The 24,590-nt window shown below is 45.8% G+C and overlaps 1 protein-coding gene across 1 annotated transcript in view; it reads right to left on the reverse strand.

Annotated features, from left to right (window-relative positions):
• Nucleotides 1-11,615, reverse strand: part of DIAPH1 (diaphanous related formin 1) — a 177,678-nt gene extending 166,063 nt beyond the window's left edge. Inside the window, exon 1 of the mRNA XM_050963451.1 lies at nucleotides 11,461-11,615. Within this exon, the coding sequence (XP_050819408.1) occupies nucleotides 11,461-11,568 (108 nt within the window). The 5' untranslated portion in view covers nucleotides 11,569-11,615. The remainder of the gene's footprint in view (nucleotides 1-11,460) is intronic.
• Nucleotides 11,616-24,590: the final 12,975 nt, after the last annotated feature.

Below are 24,590 nucleotides of genomic sequence, written 5' to 3' on the forward strand. Positions count from 1 at the left end.
CTGCTTTGGGGTAAAGAGGTGGAAGAGTTCAACCAAAGGTAACAGAACTCTTGGGTAAGTTCACCAAGAAAGCCACAGGTAGCTCAGGGCTTCTTATTCAAAAACTTCAAGTAAGACAGACAAAGTAAAGCAGCTTCTGTGATGAGTGTCAGGAAATTACTTTTCAGTAATTAACTACTGCCCAATTTAATAACCTCAGTTTGAAAAGAGATTACATGATTCTCAGCTTTAAAATCCTGGACTTGACAAGAGTCACTGTATTACCACAACCTGCATCCACCCTACTATCTAGCTCCATAAGGCACCACCCTCTGAAAAGTCAACAGGAGAGAAACAACAGCTAGAAGCAGCAGCCTCCCCTCTGTCACCACTGCTGTGCCACTCCCTAGAATCAGAACAGGTGAAGTTCCTGCCAGGTGATCTCTGTGACATTGCATTCCCTAATGCTTTATAAAAAATATGTTTATAAGTGTGGATATGATGTAACTCGAATATGCTTTATGCAGGAGGTCTCTTGTAAGGTATCATTGCAAAGCTTACGATCTACTGAGTGTGTTCCTCCTATTTGTATTTATGCATTATTCTTGTATCTAAAAACTAGTTCCTATTGTAATTATGCAAAATGTGGGACATTAATGGTGGTTTAGAATCTTGATGGCTATCACTGTCTAGTACAATTGACTGTAGAGGCTCTGTTTACCACTGCATATGTGCGGGCCAGTCCTGGAGGAATGGATGGGGGCTCACAGGATCGTGATCATGTCATCTGAAGTGAAATCCATCTTTAACCTGGTGCTTTTCCATTTAGAAGCCAAAGAAAGAAAGGATTCCCACCTTGTGCAAAAGCTATAAAAGGGGGTGGAACAGAACAAAGGAGGACAGCCATGAAGAAATGCCCTAGTTACCACCTGAGCTGGAACTAACAAGGATTATACCAGGGGAAGGATTGGGCCCAGACTAGGAAGGAGTTCAGTCTGTGAAAGAAGCTTATTGGAACATCTCTGACGGTGAGACTTCATCTGTAATCAGTTTCTTAACGTATTAGGCTTAGACTTGCATGTTTTGTTTTATTTTACTTGGTAACTTACTTTGTTCTGTCTGTTATTACTTGAAACCACTTAAATCCTACTTTTTATACTTAATAAAATCACTTCGGTTTATTAATGAACCCAGAGTAAGTGATTAATACCTGGGGGAGCAAACAGCTGTGCATCTCTCTGTATCAGTGCTATAGAGGGTGAACAATTTATGAGTTTATCCTGTATAAGCTTTATACAGAGTAAAATGGATTTGGATCCTATGTGAGCTTGGTGTCTGGGTGCTGGAGACAAGAGTACTTACTAAGCTGTTTTCAGTTGAGTCTGCAGCTTTGGGGGTGTGGGTCAGACCCTGGGTCTGTGCTGCAGCAGATTAGTGTATCTGGCTCAACAAGACAGGGTTCTGAAGTCCCAAGATGGCAGGGAAAACGGGCTCAGAGGTAGTCTCAGCACATCAAGTGACAGTCTCAAGGGGGTTCCTGTGGCCGAACCCGTCACAATCTCAATTTTCTATTGAATGCTCAATTTGCAATCCAGGAAGTCTACACCTTGGTCCTTGTCCATGAACAAGGCCAAGGTGATCTTTCATATTCAGGTGAGAAAGTAGACCAACAAACTCTTCCCTCTGAGAATGCATCTGTCCCCACACCTAAGGCTGTGTCCTAACTAGGACAAAACTATATTCTTAACTCAAGTTAGCTAAAAACTAGAGAAGACAAGACAGTTTGTAGTTTTCATCTAAATTAGCAGGTCAAGTTAAAGACGATGGGAAAGCCTAGTTGTTAACGCGACCTGCTAACTGCCTTTTCTTGACTAGGATTTTAACTCTAGTTGACAGCACACCTCCCCCTGCCCAGCCAGCCCCCACTCCCAGCGAAGATAAGACTTAAGTGCTACTTGGAAGATCAGCACTTGCAAAACAGACTCTCTCCCCTCTACCACTTCCAAGACATCAGATGCCTTAAGGATGAAAGTATTTAGTGAGGTGTAAGCAAACCACAGCTCTTTAATCAAGACTTGTTTACTCCAGGATGAGCTAGACAAACATTACAGCAGGGTCCCTAGATTCTGCACTCTGGCGCAATAGAGTGAAAATTCCAGAACGACTTCATTTACATTGAGAATTTGAGGTTGTAACTGAACTAAGTATGAAAATTAATAATACACCATTAATTCAGTAGATTTCATGTTATTTATTTTGACATTCAATTAATTATATTTATTGTACACTGTCCCCACATTTTCAGTTTTCAATGTGCTGCAGATTTTACAACAATGCATAATTGTCAAGTTTTGGCACTGGGTAGGTACAGATGTGGCATTGGGAGACTGTTTGGGAGTATGGGATAGCCACATTAGCTGGATGTTTCTGCTAAAATAGCCAGCAGTGAAGACTAGATACTTTAAAAATAAATACATAAATAAAAGTTTAAGGCCCTGACTAAGGTGGATTTATTATATAGAGAAGGTAATAATCCCTGCCCATGGAGAAACAATCTATAGGCTCCCTCGACACTAGTGTATTTTGGTGTGCTACCTACCATATGCAACTTCTGCTATATGCTTCAACACACCAAGCAGCAACACAAGATTTTCCACAAAGCAGACAATCATACTAACATTCGAAAAAGACTTACTTCAGGCAGGGCTGGCCACACCAATCTCCATCAGTATACCACCATAGTAGGTGGCTAGTATTGGCATTATAGCCTGTCTGTGCAAATAATCCTCTCATGACTGTCTCACAGTACATCCACTACATAGCCAGTCTGTCTGGTCTACATGCTGTACTCTAGTGACCTGTTTCAAGCTGAAGTGGTTCTATAACTGAACCATTCCACCATGTCACAACATTTCTTCCCAGATCTGGACCTTAGCGTCCAAAATATGGGTGTTAGCATGAAAACCTCCAAGTTTAGTTACCAGCTTGGACCTAGTATCGCTGCCACCAGCTAGGAATTATACAGTGCCTAGTTCACTGTGGTCTCCCCAAAACCTTCCCTGGGGGACCCCCACACTCAGATGCCTTGAGTCTTCCAACAAAGGGAAATAACCCCCTCCCCTTGTTTCCTTGTTACTTCCTCCCAGGCTCCCCTTCCTGAACGACCCTAGCAGATTCCCTGCTTCCAGTCCTTGAAACACAAGTACTGGGAGATCTAATCTCTCTTCCCCCTCACCCAGAGGGTATGCAAAGTCAGGCTTAGTAAATCTAACACAAAGAGATTTTCCCCCAACTTCTTCCTCCCACCAATTCCCTGGTAAGCTGCAAACTCAATTCCCTGGAGTCCCCACTAAAGAAAAACTCCAACAGGTCTTAAAAAGAAAGCTTTATATAAAAAAAGAAAGAAAAAGACATTAAAAATAGTCTCTGTATTAAGGTGACAATATACAGGGCCAATTGCTTAAAGGAAAAAAATGAATAAACAGCATATATATATATATATATAGTCTTACTATCCTTGTACTTACAACTTAGAAACAGAAGATTAGAAAGCCAGGAGATAGAAAGATCACTCTCAGAGACGAGAAAAGGAACAGACCAAGAACAAAGGACTCACACCCAAAACTTCCCTCCACCCAGATTTGAAAGAGTCTTGTTTCCTGATTGGTCCTCTGGTCAGGTGTTTGGTTCCCTGTGTTAACCCTTTACAGGTAGAAGAAGATTAACCCTTAGCTATCTGTTTCTTTTAAAGTTCTAGGAGGAAATCGCCGCCAGTGAGGTTCCCCACTGCCTGCAATTTGGGGGCATGTAATAGATAGCTAAGCTAAAATCCAGTGAGGAATTAATAATTTTGTATTCAGAACAGGGTTTGAACAGTGTACAGTAAATAAGACCTAGGGCCACACATTGTTCAATGAGGAAAAAATAAAATGCTGAATAGTTTCTCATTCACTAAACACCATCAATCCTATGCACTGAATGTTACTAATTTAGCTCATAATTGTTTCAGCTTTGTGAAACTGGTCGTATTGAAGCACCAAGTATATATGTATCTGGTCTGGACTTTATTCTGCTTGCACATTATAAATGTGATCAAGTCATGATCACTTGTACCTAAGATACCATTAATTTTTAATTCTGTGATCAGTTCCTCTTTATCTGTTAAGAGAAGGTCTAATATAGAATTCCCCTGTGCTGGCTGCAATACTTTTTGAATTAGGAAATTGTCATCTATTATGTTTAGAAATTTTAATGATGTTTTAGTACTGGTAGCATGAGACCTCCAGCATGTCACTCAAAATGAAGCCCCAAATGATCATGCAGCTTTTTTTTCCTACACATTGTAGATAGGTGCATAAAGAAGTGGTCATCCTATTTCCTAGTGCAATTTGGTGGTCTACAGCAGACACCAGTTAGGACCCCATTATGGAACAAGGAATGATGAAAGAAATTGGAGAAAGAAATAAAGGCGATAGTGAAATTGGTATCATTGGTCAAGTAAAGTGGGTTACAACAAGAAACAACAACTGAGATGTAGGCCAAGGCAAAAATGAGAAGACCCTGAAAGTGAGTAAAAGTAATAGGATAGGCAAGGGATGAAACCAGCGAAGGGACTTCATGAGGAGAATTTATAATCTTCTCTATACTAGCAGTTAAGCCTTTTTCAGGAACCGTCAACTTCCACCTATGATTCAGTTTCTTAATGTAAACTGCACCTCTTATGTCTAATCTCTTACATTTTTTTTGATCAATGGACAAAAGAATTATAGCAGCACCACTTTGAATAGAATGGAGCAACAGAGGAACCCATGAGGCCAACAAGGAGAAGGCTGCAGTAAAGAAGTTTGGTGATGACCAGGGAATGGACAAGCATTTTAGTCACAGAGAGGAAAGAAAGGTCAGAATTTGGATGTTGTGGAGGAAAACTTGGTAATAGCCTTGATGGGTGGGAAGCAGGAGAGGGAGGAGTCAGGGGAGAAGGCCAAGGAGCAGGAGGTATGATGGTGGCATTCACAGCAATGCAGAAAGGCAGAAGCAAAGAAGGTTTGCAAAGAAAAATATGGACAGTCGGTTTGGGCCATAATTATGCTAAGCTGGCATCCAGACAGCCAAGATAGTATTTTAGAGAGACAATCAGATACACATGCAAAACTAAGCAGTGGGAGACCGGTAAGTTTTGAATAAAGAGATCTGTGAGTTATCAGAATACAAAGCTACTTCCACGTAGATGTGGTTACTCCAGGACAAGTTGTAGAGAAAGACCAGGAAGGACCCAAACACAGAGCCCCACTGAACACCAAGTGAGAAAAAAGGAGGTTGAGGAACTACCGAAGCTGATTCTGAAAGAGCAGTCAGAAAACATGTCAATGGGGTCACAACTCAAAAGTAGAGTTAATGTAAGTAGATAATTTAACTATCTTACTGCTAGTCACAATAGCAGAAGTGTCCAGATAATGTGCTAGTTCATGGTTATATTCAGCAGGAGAGAGTGAGTTGAGGCAGCAGCTGGTTGCTGACTAGAATTGATGGAGCTGGAAAGCGGGAGTTTAAGCCCTTTACAAAAATGTTAAGTTACCACTACCCCTGCCAAGAAGAGGGAGGGAAACAGGAGACGCATCCTCTTCCAAGCAGCAAAACTTTTCAGCTACCTCTTGAGTATCAAAATCAAGTAATCTCCTGTCTTTTGTGTGTCAACAGTCCCATTTTCCTGTACCTCCAACTCGTCCCTGACTTCAATGCTGTTAAAGACTGTCATTGAAAAAATTATGCAACACACTGTAAATCTAAAGGCATCATTAAATTCAAACACATTCCAAATTGGAGATTTAATACCAAAATGAACACAAGAAATATTGCAGTGGCTGTTTCATTCTTTTTCATGTGAAAAATTCAAAAGAAACACATTTTTGTTAGTTTGCTTGCTTGTTTACTTGGAAGTTTCAACAAAAATGATTACATGCCATAGAACTGAGCATTACTATGGCACAGAAATTGAGTTTTGCTGATTCCAAATATTCTAAAAATCCTACTTTTATGGCTAATAAACTGCTTTGGGACTATAATAATTTAGGATAAAACTAACATAGGGCCTACCAAACTGCTTTATAGATTAGCTAGTATTTCTATTTGCTCACTCCCTGCTAAGCCACAGCAGCATCAACTCACAGATATAGGGAACCTTGTTGGCTGCAACATAGAGACTGAAAGAAGTAATCCAGTTCTCCTGACACGCAGTTATCCTACATCTCAAGGTAGGGTCCTGAGATCCCATAATCATAAAAAGCAAAAAAAGTAGAGATTGAGAAAAGCTATTAGAGCATTTAAGTTCAGTTCTGCTTCCAACCCACACCAATCTTTCTTCAAAGGCCAGTTCAGAACTGTTCCCTACTCTGTTTTCTCCTGCACAACAGTCCCAGCAATTGCTCCCCAGCAATGGGGTTTCACCACATTCCCCTAAGAAACTATTTCACAGATGAAAATATCTTATCATTCACAAATGTTTCCTGATATTCAGTCTTCTTTTGCCTTTTCTTAAAAAGGGAGGGAGCTAGGTTTTTCTTTTAATTCCTAAAAAGGAGATTTTACACAATTCAATATACATATATTAAAAAATTAATTGGATTTAAAAAGATTTTCCAGTTTAAATATTCTCAAATTGTGTTAGCAAGGGGAGGGAGTTTGGTTTGGTATGGAGAGAATACAAGGAACACAGCTTACAAAATGGAAACAAAACCATAGTTCACACTTCCTTCTCATACCTTTCATAATCTTGTAGATCGTTCCCCCACCTTGTTGTCACTTAGCCAAGCTGAACTACAGGCTCTTAATTTTTCCTCAAATCAACCCCTCTAGCCCCTTATTCATTCTGATTACTCTTCTCTGAATCACCTCCAGCTTGGCTACATCCTCTTACAAACACAGAATCTGCTGTGCCAGAACAAGCCTCTAATCCATCTAATACCAGTTCATTGTATCTAGCAGCAGACAGTACCTACTGCAGGGGGGGAGTGGGGAGAATCACTGAAATACACACCACCTTTATCTCAAAGACTTAAAACAGACACTGTTACTACTCATTATCATTAAAGGTCCCAAGAAACTTTTCACAAATAATTCTGTGTAAAATCCAACGTGGACAATTACATTCTGCCTCCCTAAATTCCCATAAAGATCAAAATGGATGCACTATTATTCCTCATTTCCTGCCCTAAACTTATGAAAAGTTGATGTGTTGGGTGGAACAGCTACCATATTTCACACCAGACATAGGTTGCAATTCTGTGGGGTTCTCAGGACAAATTTACTGGTGGCCACTCTCACACTTTTTTCTAAAAAAACTTAATTAGCTTTAGGAAAAACAAATAAATATACACGTTCAAATCATTGTAATTTATTTATTGCTAGCTAGTAAGTCTGTTGTGAAAAGTGATATTAACAAACATACAAGTATCACTTTTCACAGCAGACTTACTCAGCCCTGCCAAGTCTGGGGACAAAATAAGCTCTGGCTAGGGGGAAGCAGCAAGCAGCCAGAGCCCGGAGTCCCGCAGCTGGAGCCCAAAGCCCCACAGTCAGAGCCTCCTGCCCCGCCACCCACGGGCTGAAGCCCAAAACTGTAGACCAACTGCCCCTGGGAAGGAAGGGAACTCACTGGCTGCCTGCTTCTTCAGCATTGTGCCCCAGGTTTCTCCAGTGGGGGACAGGGCTCAACCTGATGGCAGCCCCAGCAACCAACACGAAGGAGCAACAGGGAAGGACCCACTACTTTGCCCACCCCTCCGCCATCACAGCCCGGGAGGTTGTGGCCACAAGAAAAACCCCTCGTGGCTGCATGTGGCCACGGTGACTGCATTTGAGAAATGCTGCATTACGTAACGTGCTTTTCGAGTTCTTTGGGGTTGAAGATGAGTTATATAAATGGAAATTATGATGATCCTAATAGCTTCCAAAACTACAAATGTTACTTGCCATAAATTCATCCAGTCCTTTCTAAAACTCCGTCATGATATTTAATTTGGCAAACTCCTGCCTTTGTGAACACTAGAGGCAGATTACCTACTATGAGAAGTTGTGTTTTCTTTTATTGATTGTAAATTTACCAGACACTGATTTTATGGAGTGACCCCTTATTCTCAATTATCCTGTTTGCTTTTTTAATTCCTGAGCAAACATCCAGGCCGTTATCAAGGGACCTTCAGCTGAAAGCAAAATTCTGTGCATCTCAGCTTTAGTGAGGGACTAAAACCACACAGCTCCTGACAAGAAACCTCAACAAATGCACCCTAAAAATGTCACACTGACATCTCTTCTCTTATAGCACAGTCCTAGTTCATACCCATACCACAAACTCACTTGACACCTAACCACAAAAAATTAAACCCACTGACAAAACTGAGGGCCACACAACAGGGTAAGAGGAAAGCACTGCTGTTCGCTTGCCACTAAGCAAAAGGACCCAGAAGTACTCCAGAGGTGAGATCAGGGTGTTGCTCTACACCAGTGGTTTTAAAACAACTTTTTTTCTGGCGACTCAGAGGGGTTTGGGGTGTGAGAGGGGCTCAGGGCTGGAGCAGAGCGTTGGGGTGCAGGGGTGAGGGCTGCAGGGTGGGGCTGGGAATGAGGGGTTTGGGGTACAGGAGAGGGCTCCAGGTTCGGGGGGGCAGGGCTGGGGGTTGGGGTGCAGGAAGGGGCTGTGGGTTTAGGGGAGGCTCAGGGCTGGGGATTGGGGCACGGGCTTATCTCAGGTGGCTCCTGGTCAGCGGAGGTGCTAAGGCAGGCTTCCTGCCTGTCCTGGCACTGCGGATCACACTGCACCCTGAAGGCAGCCAGCAGCAGGTCCAGCTCCTAGGTCGAGGCCCACAAGCAGCTCCGCACAGCTCTCGCCTCCAGGCACTCCATCCCCGAAGCTCCCATTGGCCAGTTCCTGGCAAATGTGAGTGTGGAGCTGGTGCTCAGGGTGGGGGCAGCACACGGAGCCCCATGCCCCCCGCCTAGGAGCCAGACCTGCTGCTGATGGCTTCCGGGGCACAGCGCAGTGTCAGAACAGGTAGGGACTAGCCTGCCTCAGCCAGGCAGCATCGCCGACAGGACTTTAATGGCCCAATCGGTGGTGCTGACTAGAGCTGCCACGACCCAGTGCCTTATGTTCTGCGACTCAGTACTGGGTCGCAACCCGCAGTTTGAAAACCACTGCCCTACCCTCCTTTCCACAGTCAGCCTGAAGGCATATTGGCACTTTGCTTCCCCCTTTTGCACATGTACGGGACATAGCAAAAAGCACTTCTGTGATCAGTGTTTCCTTCTCTCACTTATGTGGTTAGAGAGCAAAATGTGGACTGCCAAGCAGGAGTGCATTCACCACAATTCCACTGTCTATTGAAGTTTGGCAAGTGCACCACGAAGCCTTACTCATATCTAAATTTACCTGCAGATGATAGTACAGAATGTTTCAGCAATAATGGCAACTCCTCTGTGGTCAGTATTGGACACTGCCACCATGGTGCTTTGAATGGAAAACAGCTTCATTCAGAATATAAGAAATGCAGCATGCTAGGGAAGGAAGAAGCCCCCATCCAACAAGCTAGCATTTTCCAACCCCCCGAAACATTAGATATCTTCTCAGCAAAGGTAATGCCTTAAGCACAGTATGAAATCTATAGGCACTGCACATCAAACATCACCCCGTCCTCTCCTCTCCAACTCTCACCCTTTGGGGATACTCTTTCTTTCGACATAGGTTAGGGGTTTGTTACAGAAGTGGATGGGTAGGGTTCTGTGGCCTGCTTTGTGCAGGAGGTCAGACTAGATGATCACATTGGTCCCTTCTGACCTTAAAGTCTATGAGTCTACTCTGCTTCGTGCAAGTGAACAAGATTTCAGGAGTCATGGGGTTAACAGCAGCCCACCGATCTCTTTTCCCAAGAGCCCCTTCTGCTAATCCACATCTCTCTTGGGATTTGCCATCAGAACCTGCCTACAGCAGAGAAAGGTATGTACTACTAAAGGGATTAGCGGCACCTCATAACTGGACTAAAACAATCAACAGTCAGAGACCTTAGTCTGTAGCACACAGGGCTCCAAAGGGCCTGTAATAAAAACCTAATTTAAACTGATTCCTCACAGAGTTAGTTATATGCCATGAACAGGAAAGGGACCCAGGAAGATCCAAGCAACCTGATATAGCATGCTGCTTTCTAATAAAACATTTACCTAATGCCTCTAAGTTGTCTTCACTACCAAAAAAAAGTGTGTTCTTAACTCTAGTTCACTAACTCAAGTTAAGAGCACACCTTTTTTTTGTAGTAAAGACAAGGTCTAAAAAAATCAGTTGGAATTTTCTCCCCAGCCCAAATTTGGTGGGGTTCAGACAAACATTTTGATTTTACACACAGTCAACCCTTCCCTAATACAAATGAACTTCAATTCAAATTTTGCTGGATCAAAGTTTGCCTACTGTAAGAGAAGCTTTTCCATATGGTCACACAGGATGCTGCAGTCCCACTGGTCAAATCTGGGCAGATGACATTTCACAATAAAGCAGAAAGTCAAACAGATCTGCATGCTTTACTGCACAAAATCCAGATCACCTTCTTTCTGCCCACTGTCAGTTTCCCCCACAATGATTGGAAACTGAGTTTCAGCAGGGAAATAGTAAAGCACAATATCCCTGGAAGAAACACAGGGTTTGACTCAACTCCATCCCTCCAAAATCAAAACCAATTCAAATCAATTTCTTTCAGCTCACAGTTGTATGTGTTACCCAGAATGTGTCAAGTTGGCCAGGATGGGAAGAAACTCTGAAGGTCCCACAGGCAGCTCTGCCTCCAATTCTACAGGATAACGTACCCTCGTAAATCAGCGGAAAATACCAGAACTAGATAAACTACAAGAGTGGAGTGAAATTAACTGGAAAGTGAGAGAGCTGACTGAGATCACTAGAAACTCTCAACACTGGCGGCAATTCATCGGAAGGAGACTAAAGGCAGTAGGACAAGATGAATCAAGAGGCAATTTCTGCCCAGGGAGGAGAGCAAGGCGGAATAAGCCACCCATGCCAGGAAAAGGGGGCATCTGGTTAACCCCCCCCAAGAGTCCGCACCGGCCTGTTCCAAGGCTAGCTCTCTCCCCAGGAGGGCAGCCCTGGGTTTGCCAGCCCCCCACGGTAGGGGGCACACGATAGCTTGGTACGGGCGGGCCCGCGAGCCACAGGCTGCAGGGCTGCGGCTACGCGCCGGCCGGGGACAGGAAGAAGCTGCCTGGCTCCGGCTGAGCTCGCACGAGGCGGCTGCTGACGGGCTGCGAGACCTTTGCTCGGCTGTGGCAATCCGGGCTGTGGGCTCGCCGCCCGCAGGACGGGCCCGCGCCAGGAGCAGGTGGCGCCAGGTGCACGCGCGGCGCGGGCGCTGCCCGAGGCAGGTGAGGGCCGTGGGTCTGGCGGGCCGCGGGGCTGCGCGCCGGGTGTGTCCCCCCCACCCTACTCACGAATTTCTTTGACTTGCCGGCGTCCCCGGACCCCGCCGCCGCCTCCTCTGGCCCCTTCCCCTTCTTCTTGTCCCGGGCACTGCGCCCCGATCCCCCGCCGCCCTCCATGGCGCCGCCGGCTCCTCAGGCCCCGGAGCCCGCGCTGCCCAACCGCCCCGAACCGCAGCCGCGCCCGGCCCCGCCCGCTTCATTCCGCATGCAGCATCTCATTAGCATATACAATGAGCTGCGGAATATTCATAAGGCGGAATTTCCGCTTCCGGCCTCCTGGGGCCGGCTGCAAGCTAGGAGGAACGCTACTTCCCTTCCCCCGGCCCGCGGCAACACCCGACACAGCACCACCTGCTGGCTAGAGCGTGCGGTGCAGCGCAGCGCTTGGCTCCCAGACCGGCCCCTCTGGAGGAACCTGCCCCACCCATTTGTCCCCTAGGGAGGAAACAAGAAGCAGGGCTCCTCTGGCTGTTGCTGCAGCATTGGTGACAGATGTTGTGTCTGCTGAACACGCTGCTCGGGGCTGGCCTTACCGTGAGGGGAACTGAGGCAGCTGCCTCACATGCCAGACTGTGGGGAGCGGGATGCCCCTAGCACCCAGAGTGTAGAAAATTGTGTCTGCTGCTGGTGCATATGTATTCTCTCTGCTCTAGATGCACAGAGATGGTGGAGTGCTGTGCTGGAGGAAGGAGGGCACAAGAGACATAACAGGCAGGAGAAAAGGGGAGTGGGAATAACAGAAAGCAGCATGAGCCAGGGCCGGCTTTAGGCCCATTCCCCCTATTCCCCAGAAGGGAGAGAGGGGAGTGGCGGCAGAGGGAAATGGAGTCACCAGAAACATACATAACTTCAAATTTCTGTGTGGCTTAGTGTTGTGGCATGACATACTGTTTGAAATGAATGTTTTAAGCAAGAGACTCCAAGGTGTTGTCCTTGATATATCTGGAGCAATGGAACAACTGGACGAAGCACAGTCATACCTACAGTCTTACCGGTCAGATGAGGGATTTCAAAACTTTTTGAAGAGTGCACAGAAGTTGGCAGAGGAACTTCACACTGAAGCTATTTTCCCACTCATTCAAGAATACAAGAGTCACCAAAGAAGAAGACATTTTAATTATGAGGCATGAGATAGCCCATAAGAGACCCCAAACAACAATTCAAAGTTGAATTCTTTAACTAAGTGCTAGATTGTGCAATACAGTCAGTTGAAGAACATTTCATGCAGCTCAAGAAACATAGCAGTATATTTGAGATGTTGTATGATGCTCCAAAACTCCTCACTATACCTGAAGAAGACCTACACCATCAATGCAGAGTACAAGAGACAGTGTTGACACATGATGACGTGCGTGATTTTAATGCAAGTGACTTAGGTGATGAACTGAAAGCCCTTTCAAAATACATTTCAGCAAGATCAACTCCAAAGGCTGTTCTGGAATTAGGTTGACCAGATATCCCAGTTTTATAGGGACAGTCCTGATTTTTGAGTCTCTTTCTTAAACAGGGTCCTATTACCCCCCATCCCCATCCTAATTTTTCACACTTGCTATTTGGTCACCTTATCTGGAATATATGTGCACAAATAAGATGACCACCCTCTTTCCAAATGCTTTTGTTGCTCTGCGCATACTTCTAATGCTTCCTGTAACAGTTGCCAGTGGAGGATGCAGCTTCTCCAAGCTGAAGTTAATAAAAAGACATCTATGCTCCACAATGACACAGGAGAGGCTGGTCAGCCTTGCAACCATCTCAACAGAGCATGAGCTGGCCCAGCCTGTGGACCTTCAGGAAGCAGTTCAAATCTTTGCAACCAAGAAGGCACGGAAAGCACCACTTTGATTATTCAAACAGATAAAAATGCCAGTGTTTACTATGCAAAGTTACATTTGCTTTTTGGGCGTTTGAAAGTTAAGTGTTATTTAAAATTTTTGAACATGGCATTTTAAGTTGTTAGTTCTCCTTTATTGGGGTAGGTAGCAGAGCAGTACCATGAGAAGAGAAGAACAGGAAGAAGGCAGAATTGAGACCTTTCAAAGTTTTGGCCCAAGTGAGGGGACATGGGGGCATCATTTGAGCTCTGTGCCTCAGGTGCCAAAATGTTGTGGGCCAGTTCTGGTACTGCCCTGCCGCACCTGCTGCTGGGGCACAGCTAGCTGCAGAGCATAGAGCTCTGCGGTGCCCCATCACTGCCCTCAGTTAGACTGGACCATCAGTTAGAATAGACTGCCCTCAGTTAGACCAGACTGTAAGAACTATCAAACCCAGCAGGGGCCCAAGGATGCCTGCTCCCCATCCCCAGGAAAGTCCCCATGCAATTTTCTGATTTGAAGGCTTTTTGGAGACTAAGCTTTACGGGGGAAAAGACCCAAACCAACCTGATAATGAATCAGTGACTAGGCCATAGTAAGTGAATCAAAATATCCGTGGCTGTGTGCTCGAAAACCAGGAAGCCCAACCAGAGATGAAACCAAAGAGGCTATGCTCTTCTGGGTTATCTCCTTCATTGCTGGCCAGGAGATCTGCTTCTCATCTGTTATTTTCAGGGGGCCACTCCCCACAGTGCAAGGTCTGCCACTTGTATCCTATGGGGAAGGGCTAACCGCCCAGGGCACAGACTAACTTGACTGAGCTCTAACCTCAACTTTCAGAGCCAGGGCCAGGGCAAGCTGCACAGATTTCTGTGCTGAGGAATCCATACAACTACTGGGGGGACAAAGAGTCCCACTGCTGAAGATTTCCCAGTATGTGGGCAGGGATTCCCCCACTCAACACTACCCACCCAACCACTTTTGAGATTTTCTTTTTTAAAAAATGTCAAGGAAGTTCTCAAGGAATGGAATTTAAATAGTGTTAAGGTTGTTGAAATGCATTTCTTGCCACTACAATTACTAAAAATCAAGGGAGGCCTCAGGCTGAGGGCTCAGCTCCCCTCCACACCTCCCCTTTTTTTTCAGGAAACCACCCTGAGAATGATTCCAAACTGAAAAACAGTTTATCTTCAATGTTAGAAAACACTGTGTGAGTGTATATTAATTCACTTTTCCAGTAAACCCATTTATAGAAGATAGAAACAAGTTATCACTGAAATGAAGGTATAAATCATTCTTGCAAGTCCCCAATTACTAAGAGAAGAAAAAAATCAGGTATCAGATTAATCTCTCTCTTATCCAGTCACAGTTCTTACTACTGGCATTTTAACAGCAGCGAAACCAAAGAAAGGGCCTTGCAGAGTTTAAACTTCTAGTGGATTACTAGGGTACCACAGTACACAGCACCCTCCTTTCAAGGGCAGTGTTCAGTGATGTCTGCACATACAGCTTTTACTATCTTACAGATTAGTACAAACTTGGTATATCTCTGCCAACAAACAACATTCAAGGTACTGGAATGAAGGTGCAGAGTTTGGATGCACAGTCCAGAAGATTTCAATAGGCTCTGTGCATTTCTGTCCTTCCCTCTTTCTACTTAGGATGGTGAGAAAAATTCAGCAAGAGAGGGCTGATAGCTGCTGAGCCTTTTCTTTTCTATGAAGAGGCTGAACAGGTTCTGCTGCAATCCAGGAAAGCTTCCACCGGGCATTCTTATGCTTTGAAGTGGAAACGTTCCTAGAATTTGTCCACTCCTTTACAATGTTAATCATGTTATTTAACCTATTCTGATTATTTGTTATTGTATGAAGGAAAATAATGAAATAAGAATACAAAAAGTAAGCACAATAGAGCCATATTCATAATCTGATACACTCAGAGGTGGCTGTAATTTTTTTGCAGCCCCAAGCACGGCAGTAAGACAGCCTTCAGCAGTGTCTCTGCGAGAGGTCCGCCAGTCACACGGATTCGGCAGCGGTTCTGCGGGTGATCTGCCTGTCCTGCACCTTTGGTGTACCCGCTGCCAAAGCCACGGGACCAGCAGACCTCCCGCAGAATTGCTGCCGAAGGCTCCCTAACTGCCACCCCCACCCCCACCCCCACCCGGCTTGCTACCCCAGGCATGGACTTGCTGTGCTGGTGCCTGGAGCGGCACCTGCATACACTCATATTTTACATTTGTTTACTGCTTTATGTTGTAAGAAATCTCAGAGAAAAAGCGCCAAAGCAGAGTGAGAAGAAATGCCATGCAGAGCCAGGAAATTGTCATTGTACAAGACTAACCTCAGTCTATAAGTATTTCAACAGACCCATCCAGAGACCTGCCCATACACATCACCATCCCAAAAAGACTTGTCAGACAACTCTAAAAATAAAGACCAAATGTCATCATATTTGTGGAACTCTTCCATTCTTTTATATGCTACTGTTTTGAGATCTGCTGTGTAATTTAGTCTACAGAGATCATTTTTCTGCCTATCTTGGGAAGCATAAGGCATTTCCAGTGTTGTAATACCAGATATTTTGCTTTTAATGGAGTTCTAAAGAAGCAGTGTCCTTGTGAATTAATATGTGGCTGCTTTGGTTTGGTAGGCCCCAATATAAGCAAGTCTGTGCAGAACAAAAAGAAAAGTTCCTACTATTAAGTTAATTCTGAAGTGTAAATCTTACCAGGAGCGCCTGATTTTTAAACAGCTCCCTATGTAGAAGGGAGCCAGAGATCACTGGACTGTAACTTCAACATCGACTCTGAATGTATGATCGGAGTTTAATATGAAAAAAAGTGTTTGAGATTATCCTCATTATGTAAAGTGCTTCCATGATTTTTTTCTTTTGCTACAACTTGTTGACAACAGGGGGTGCTACTACCCCTGAAATGGATCTTTACTGGCTTCAGTGAAAAAGATCCACAGTAATTATCTGCAATACACAGCAGCTTATTGAGAAGGAATTACCTAAGCAGTAAAGGGTTATATTAAGCACATAACTCCTATGTTAGACATTAAGAGCTATACATTCCTCTTAACAAGTCTCTCTTTCACAAACATACACAAACAGGCCCTGTGCTAGCCTCATGCAGTTCCTGCTTGGCAAACAGAGAAGGTGGTTACCAATTTTATAGTCAACTTCTTCTCTCTTGGTCTGTTCTTCTCAGCCCTCTGGTCTGTGTTCATAGACAGCAGGTTTGTATAATTTTTGGTGGTGCCAAAAATGGTGATGCCTCTCCCCTACTCCCGCCCTGTAAGCCGATATATGTATTTTATTAAATAGTGTAAACATGGACTGGAAGCCGTAAGCATTTAAGTTTCTCTTTATTGCACAATATCACTATCAGAAAAATCCATTGTTGATTATTAGCGATCCTACAAATCAAGAATTTGTTGCTGGGATAAAATGAATCTACAACGCGTCGGCACCACAAGATTACATGCGTCAATTAAAAGTGGAAAGTCAGAAGCAGCACTAGCCTGCTTCAATATACAGTATTATATTTTGTGGGAATGTTCTTAATGTTTTCTCTGAATACTGTGTGGTGCCTCAGCTTCCTCTGCAAGGTGCCAACTGAAGGTGTTGGGGACAAAGAGATCAGATGGCCTCCTTGTCCAGAAGAGACACAAAGGCCAGAGGAGGGAGTGTCAGTTTGGAGCTGGCTGGAGAAATGGGGAGAGGCCCAGAACTTAGGTCTGGTCTCCCCACCCCCCAAGATGGACCTGACTGAGGGGTCCTGTTTTCTGTGCCTACAAGCTCTGTTCTAGACTGTGATCCTGTCGTCTAATAAACCTTCTGTTTTACCGGCTGGCTGAGAGTCACATCTGACTGCAGAGTTGGGGTGCAGGGACCTCTGGCTGCCCCCGGACCCCGCCTGGGCTGACTCACTGTGGAAAGCACACGGTGTGGAAGGGCATGCTGAATGCTCTGAGGTCAGACCCAGGAAAGTGTAAGCTTCTTGCCCTGGAGACAGTATGCTCAGAGAGAGGAGGCTCCCCTAGAGTCCTGACTGGCTTTGAAGGAGTGGTTCCAGAGTATCCCAGCATCCCCTTCCACACCATGTGCTTCCCGGAAGTCCGCACAGGCACTAACACTCCCTCCTCTGGCCTTTGTCTCTTTTCCAGGCATTAGGAGGCCACATGAACTCTTTATTCTCCAACACCTTCAGTTGGCACCTTGCAGGAGAGCGGCCCAGGCCACCAGTTGCCCGGAGACAGGGTTTTGGCCATTCTCTGTGCAGACAGCATCACACTCACCCTCTAGTGCTCTACAGCAATCAAACCCCCTTATCCCACCATCTAGATTAAGAAATGCATAGGGGAAACTGAGGCACCCACACAGTAGTCAGTGAAAACATTAAGAACATTCCCACTTCGTAACACCTGTATACAACTAGTTATATACTTTAAAGGGCATAAAATAATCAAGTATTGTGCTAAACACAATGATACTAGTTAGAAGGGGAAGCAAAAGTGGATGGGAACCTGGGAGGCAGTGACCATGAGATGGTCGAGTTCAGGATCCTGACACAAGGAAGAAAGGAGAGCAGCAGAATATGGACCCTAGACTTCAGAAAAGCAGACTTTGACTCCCTCAAGGAACTGATGGGCAGGATCCCCTAGGAGAATAACATGAGGGGGAAAGGAGTCCAGGAGAGCTGGCTGTATTTTAAAGAATCCTTATTGAAGTTGCAGGAAAAAACCATCCCAATGTGTAGAAAGAATAGTAAATATGGCAGGCAACCAGCTTGGCTTAACAGTGAAATCCTTGCTGATCTTAAATGCAAAAAAGAAGCTTACAAGAAGTGGAAGATTGGACAAATGACCAGTAAGGAATATAAAGATATTCCTCAGGCATGCAGGAGTGAAATCAGGAAGGCCAAATCATACTTGGAGTTGCAGCTAGCAAGAGATGTTAAGAGTAACAAGAAGGGTTTCTTCAGGTATGTTAGCAACAAGAAGAAAGTCAAGGGAAGTGTGGGCCCCGTACTGAATGAGGGAGGCAACCTAGTGACAGAGGATGTGGAAAAAGCTAATGTACTCAATGATTTTTTTGCCTCTGTCTTCACAAATAAGGTCAGCTCCCAGACTACTGCACTGGGCAGCACAGTATGGGGAGAAGGTGACCAGCCCTCTGTGGAGAAAGAAGTGGTTCAGGACTATTTAGAAAAACTGGATGAGCACAAGTCTATGTGCTGCATCCGAGGGTGCTAAAGGAGTTGGCGGATGTGATTGCAGAGCCATTGGCCATTATCTTTGAAAACTCATGGCGAACAGGGGAGGTCCCAGATGACTAGAAAAAGGCTACTGTAGTGCCCATCTCTATAAAAGGGGAGGAGGATCCAGGGAACTACAGGCCAGTCAGCCTCACCTCAGTCCCTGGAAAAATCATGGAGCAGGTCCTCAAGAAATCAATTCTGAAGCACTTAGAGGAGAAGAAAGTGATCAGGAACAGTCAGCATGGATTCACCAAGCGCAAGTCATGCCTGACTAACCTAATTGCCTTCTATGAGGAGATAACTGGCTCTGTGGATGAGGGGAAAGCAGTGGATGTGTTATTCCTTGACTTTAGCAAAGATTTTGATACGGTCTCCCACATTATTCTTGACAGCAAGTTAAAGAAGAATGGGCTGGATGAATGGACTGTAAGGTGGATAGAAAGCTGGCTAGATCGTCAGGCTCAATGGGCAGTGATCAATGGCTCCATGTCTAGTTAGCAGCCGGTTTCAAGCCAAGTGCCCTAAGGGTCGGTCCTGGGGCCAGTTTTATTCAATATCTTCATTAATGATCTGGAGGATGGCGTGGACTGCACTCTCAGCAAGTTTGCAGATGACAATAAACTGGGAGGAGTGGTAGATACGCTGGAGGGTAGGGATAGGATACAGAGGGACCTAGACAAATTAGAGGATTGAGGCAAAAGAAACCTGATGAGGTTCAAGGACAAGTGCAGAGTCCTGCACTTAGGACGGAAGAATCCCATTCACTGTTACAGACTAGCAACCGAATGGCTAGGAAGCAGTTCTGCAGAAAAGCACCTAGAGGTTACAGTGGACGAGAAGCTGGATATGAGTCAACAGTGTGCCCTTGTTTCCAAGAACGCTAACAGCATTTTGGGCTGTACAAGTAGGGGCATTGCCAGCAGATCGAGGGACGTGATCATTCCCCTCTATTTGACATTGGTGAGGCCTCATCTAGAGTACTGTGTCCAGTTTTGGGCCCCACATTACAAGAAGGATGTGGAAAAATTGGAAAGAGTCCAGTGGAGGGCAACAAAAATGATTAGGGGGCTGGAGCACATGACTTATGAGGAGAGGCAGAGGGAACTGGGATTGTTTAGTCTGCAGAAGAGAAGGATGAGGGTGGGTTTGATAGCTGCTTTCAACTACCTGAAAGGAGGTTCCAAAGAGGATGGATCTAGACTGTTCTCAGTGGTAGCAGAGGACAGAACAAGGAGTAATGGTCTCAAGTTGCACTAGGGGAGGTCTGGGTTGGATATTAGGAAACAATATTTCACTAGGAGGGTGGTGACGCACTGGAACGGGTTACCTAGGGAGTGGGTGGAATCTCCTTCCTTAGAGGTTTTTAAGGCCCGGCTTGACAAAGCCCTGGCTGGGATAATTTAGTTGGGAATTGATCCTGCTTTGAGCAGGGGGTTGGACTAGATGACCTCCTGAGGTCCCTTCCAACCATGATATTCTATGATACTCTAAACTGACCACCAAATTTAAGTTGCATGTTTTTCCCCTCAGGTGAGGACTCTGGGGTAGGGCTGAGGATGAGGGGTTCACAGTGCAGGAGGGTGCTCAGGGCTGGGGCTCAGGGTTGGGCTGCTGGGGGCACAGGCTCTGGGGTGGGGTAGGGCTGGAGATAAGGAACTTGGGGTGCAGACAGGCTGCCCCAGGGCTAGGGCCAGAGAGGACTCCTCCCCACCGACAGCAGCAAGCTCCAGGGGAGGGACCCCTCCACTCCCCCCCCCCGTCACTGCCCATGCTCCTAGGGCCCCTCTCAGGTCCAGAAAGCCCACTCGCCTCCCCTATGGTGGGTACCGGGGGGGGTGCTGCCATCATGTGTGGCCTCCCCTGCTGCTGCCCCTCACCATAGCCTCACTGGGGATGAGGCTGCCCCTTGCCCAGTGTGGTGCAGGAGTGGGGACTGCAGGGTGGTGGCTGGGGGGGGGCAGGGTGTCACAAAATTCACCCAAGCCCCAGCTGCTCAGGTCTAGGAAGCTCCCCTCCCCAGTGGTGTAGCCAGGTTCTAACATCAGGGGGAGTGAACACATGAAAAAAGGTGCCACCCGACATATACAATTACTAATCAGGTAGGGTTTACAATGCTATAACAAGAGATTATGCTATTACCATTATCCAGTCAGCTTGCACACTACTATTTTGAATTAGTGATAATTCACAGAGAGAGAAAGAAGAAAGCTGAATTTAGAGAACAATTATTAACCAGATTCCTGGTTATCCACCAGCCACTTTGCTCCAGTCCATAGCACAAAGCACCATAAACCCAGTAGAATCTGGCCAAGAGACTATTCACCTCAAATTGGCATCTTCTACACTCCCTCTCCCCTGCCCCCAATCACTACTATTCAGGAGATAGCTAAGTGAGAAGGTGGCATTGCGGAAGCATTTAGCAGGCAACTGAAAACTCTTATAGAGCACTGTACAGTCTCTGAGAACATTGCGGAATTCTGAGCACTGGGTCTGCAGCTAGTCAGCAGTGAGACTGAGGAGACATAACTGGCACCTTAAAGCACCTTTACCCCTCCTTCCTTCACAAGCTGCACTAAGAACTGTTTCACAGCCCTGGGCGCAACACTGGGGGGGGGTAAGTACAGTGGGGGTGGGCAATAACCCTACGTCACTCCTTTGCCTCCTGTTCCTGCTGCTCCCTCAACCCCCTCCTCTGAAGAGAGACCATGGAAAAAAACATCCTCCCCGCCCCCCCTTTTCCCTCCTTCTCCACCGGCACCAGTTGGGCTTCACAGCCCCCTTCCCTGCTGCGTGGCCACTTTGCTCTGCACGGGGCTGCCTGGGACCAACGGGGCTGCTGCTCCTCAGTCCCCTGCCGCACTGGGGGGGACTGCACTGATGCCTCTTCCCCTCCCGGCAGAGCCCACCCCGGCTCAGGGAGCTGGGCAGCTGCAGGCGGGCGCCTCCTCCTCCTCACCCCGGGGAGCCCGGCAACCAGCGAGCAGGGCTAGGGATGCAGGAGGGTGGTGTGAGCAGAGAGCCAGCTGGCGGCCACACACAAAACCCTACTCCGGACTCTGAGTTCGGAGCCCAGTGCTGCCTGCCTGGAAAGACATCAACTTTGGAAATGTGCTCAGAGGGGAGCAACCGCTTCCCCACCTCTCTCCCCCACTATGCTACTGGGTGGGAGGAGGGATGCTCCGAGGCGGGGAGTAATGGTGGTGGCAGGGGCCGGTGCCTGCTCCAGGCAAGGCCAGGGGAGAAATCCAGCTCCAGATATTGGTGGAGCACAGCCCCCTGCTCTGAATATTCCTGGTGCTGGGGCACCTGGAGCCCATATAACCTGCTGCCTATGTCTGTGTTGGATTCCTCTGAGGCAAGGCCTTGCTTGCCTTGAGATCCCTCTAGTTCTACTCGAGCCCACGGAGCAGAGTTTTGGCTACTTTGTCTGGCAATGTTGCTTCTTCAAGCATCAATTAAGGAATCTCAACCACAGTAATCTACTTTGCTTGATTCTTATACTCTTTTTCCTCAAAGGAGTCACTTGTCTTAAAAGCATGCCCAGTGGGTGTGTGGTTACTAATTTTTACCTAATTAGTGTTTTAGAAGGGGCATGGAGAGGTGGTACTGAACGAAGATCACCCCATGTTTACTCACACATCAATCATTCACTCTGGCTTGCTGCGTGATGTCTTTGCTGTAAGGTCACTATAAGCAGGTCCACCTGTGCTCCATTGTGGAACTTGCATGTAATATTTACTTTTGCATGGGCCCATATTTGCCGACCAATAGGTTCAATATTGATTGTACATACACACTTTGCTAGTTCTTTATCAAATTTGCTTCTGCTTAAAAGGAACCTGCTTCCTGGATCCTCTGCAGCCATTCAGTCTTGTCAAGTTATGCTTTCACCATTCATTCAATATGGCCACACCAATTTGTCACCGTCCCACCACAACTCTCTGTCCAGGAGCACAGTTCATCTCACAGCCATTGTAGTTACCTTGCTCTCTCTCTCATCACTTGATAAACTGATTCTTTAAAGGGCTATGACATTTGTGTGCAACAACTGATAGATATAGAATGTTGTGAGATGTGCATTTAATCCTGATCAAGTTTTTGGAAGCTCCTTTTGAGTTTAAGGTAATGCTGTCTCCATAATCTTTCCCTGAAAGTTACATTTCTAGTGGCTGTTACTTCTAGAATATGCGAAGTCCTTCTAGCTTCTCCTTGTATCTTTTTCAAATGAGAAAAGGTGATTTTGCATCCTTTTTTAAGTATCTGTACCCAAGATTGTTATAGAATTCCACATCTCAAGTCTATGCAGTTCCCAGTCTTTTCTAACTAGGTGGAGTGCTTGATCTTCCCAAAGATGCTAGGTTGGATAGACAAGATGTTAAAAAAAACGTACTTTAAACTGGAGCATCTAAATCCCTAAATCCCTCTAAAAATCCTAGACTATGTCTACACTGGCAATTGAACAACAAAACTTTCGTGGTTCAATGGTGTTAAAAACACAACAACCCTGAAAGACAAAAGTTTTGCTGCAGCAAGTGCCAAGGTGAACAACACGTTGATGGCAGGAGCAGTCTCCTGACGACAATATGAATGCTGCTCATTGGGGGTAGAAGTTTTTTGTCGGCAGGAGAGCCAACAAACAGCGGCTACACTGTGCAGCTTTTAGCAGCACGGCTATGGCAACTTAGCCATGTCACTAAAAGCTATGTAGTGTAGACATAGCCCTAATCTCAGTTGTTGTAGAGAAGCCATGACATTTGCAAGTCACACTATTTATGACATGATAGGGAGCATAAAGATCAGGTGATTTCTGTCTGAGTTTGAGTTATGTATTCAGCAGTTATGATCCAACTGCCATATCAATGCCAGGAGGACTCAAAGCTTATTCCATCAGAGGAAAGGCAGCCACTATTGCTTGCTAAAGTAATGTCAGTTCCTAAAGCCTGCTAATCTGCTGCTTAGAGCTTGCCTTAGACTTTTTTGAAATGTTATTCTCTCCATTTGGAAGCTGAATCAGATGCTCTCTCTGGGAGTGCAGTGCTTCCATCACTAATTAGCACTTCTCAGGCCTCCTCCTGAAGTTTATGACTGCTCACTAGTTTCTTAAAGTGGGATCTGCAGGGGCAGTTTTGTGAGAGAAAAGAGGAGGTGACAGGTGTTTCTCTGAATGTATTGCCTCCTCAATTCCAAACTGATTCCTGCTATCCTTCCCTTTTCAGAACTAGGTCCTCAGAGGAACCAAGGAACAATTAAGGGGCAAGGTTTTTCATACATGCTCTTTTTTCCCGAATGATTTGAGGATGCATGATGTAAATCCACTAATACCACTTACCACCGTCATAGGTTCTGCCTGGCTCATTGCACAGAACAGGTGAGTCCTAAAACATGGTTAGATCTGCACAGGCAATAGATTCTGAAAATTCCATACTGGTAAGTAAACCTTCCTTTTTGTTTCACATTTTATGCAGTTTTTAAACCAGGGATCAGCAACCTTTGGCACATGGCCCGCCAGGGTAAGCACTCTGGCAGGCCGGGCCGGCTTGTTTACCTGCTGCATCCACAGGTTCGGCCGATCACAGCTCCCACTGGCCGTGGTTCACTGCTCCAGGCCAATGGGGGCTGCGGGATGCCTCAGCAAACATGCCTAAACCACCTTCTCTTTAATAGCCCAGAGACTGCCTCTTTGCCTATTCTGTATTTCATTGATGTTATCCATTAGCTCACAGGACATGCTCATCCAATCAGGGATCTCCTTTAAAAAGGAAGCCAAACTCTCAGTGATTACAGTCTGCATTTCTGCCGGCTGGAGAGTGAGACAGCATGCTTATGTACATGGAACTGGTGAAGCACTGACAGTGTTTCTACAACTACTTTTATTGGTTAGATTTTTGAGTATACAGACTGAAATGTTTACAGGGATCAATACCTGTCGTCATCACCTATATCTACAGAAATCACTTGGAGAAATACTGTAATGAGACTCCACAGGCACAGCATATGCCAGTGACACTCTATCATTCTCATTCTCCACTACTGCAACCACCAGCATTGCTGAGATCTCAGAA

The sequence above is a fragment of the Gopherus flavomarginatus genome, chromosome 7, assembly GCF_025201925.1.
Source record: "Gopherus flavomarginatus isolate rGopFla2 chromosome 7, rGopFla2.mat.asm, whole genome shotgun sequence".
Classification (NCBI taxonomy): domain Eukaryota; kingdom Metazoa; phylum Chordata; order Testudines; family Testudinidae; genus Gopherus; species Gopherus flavomarginatus.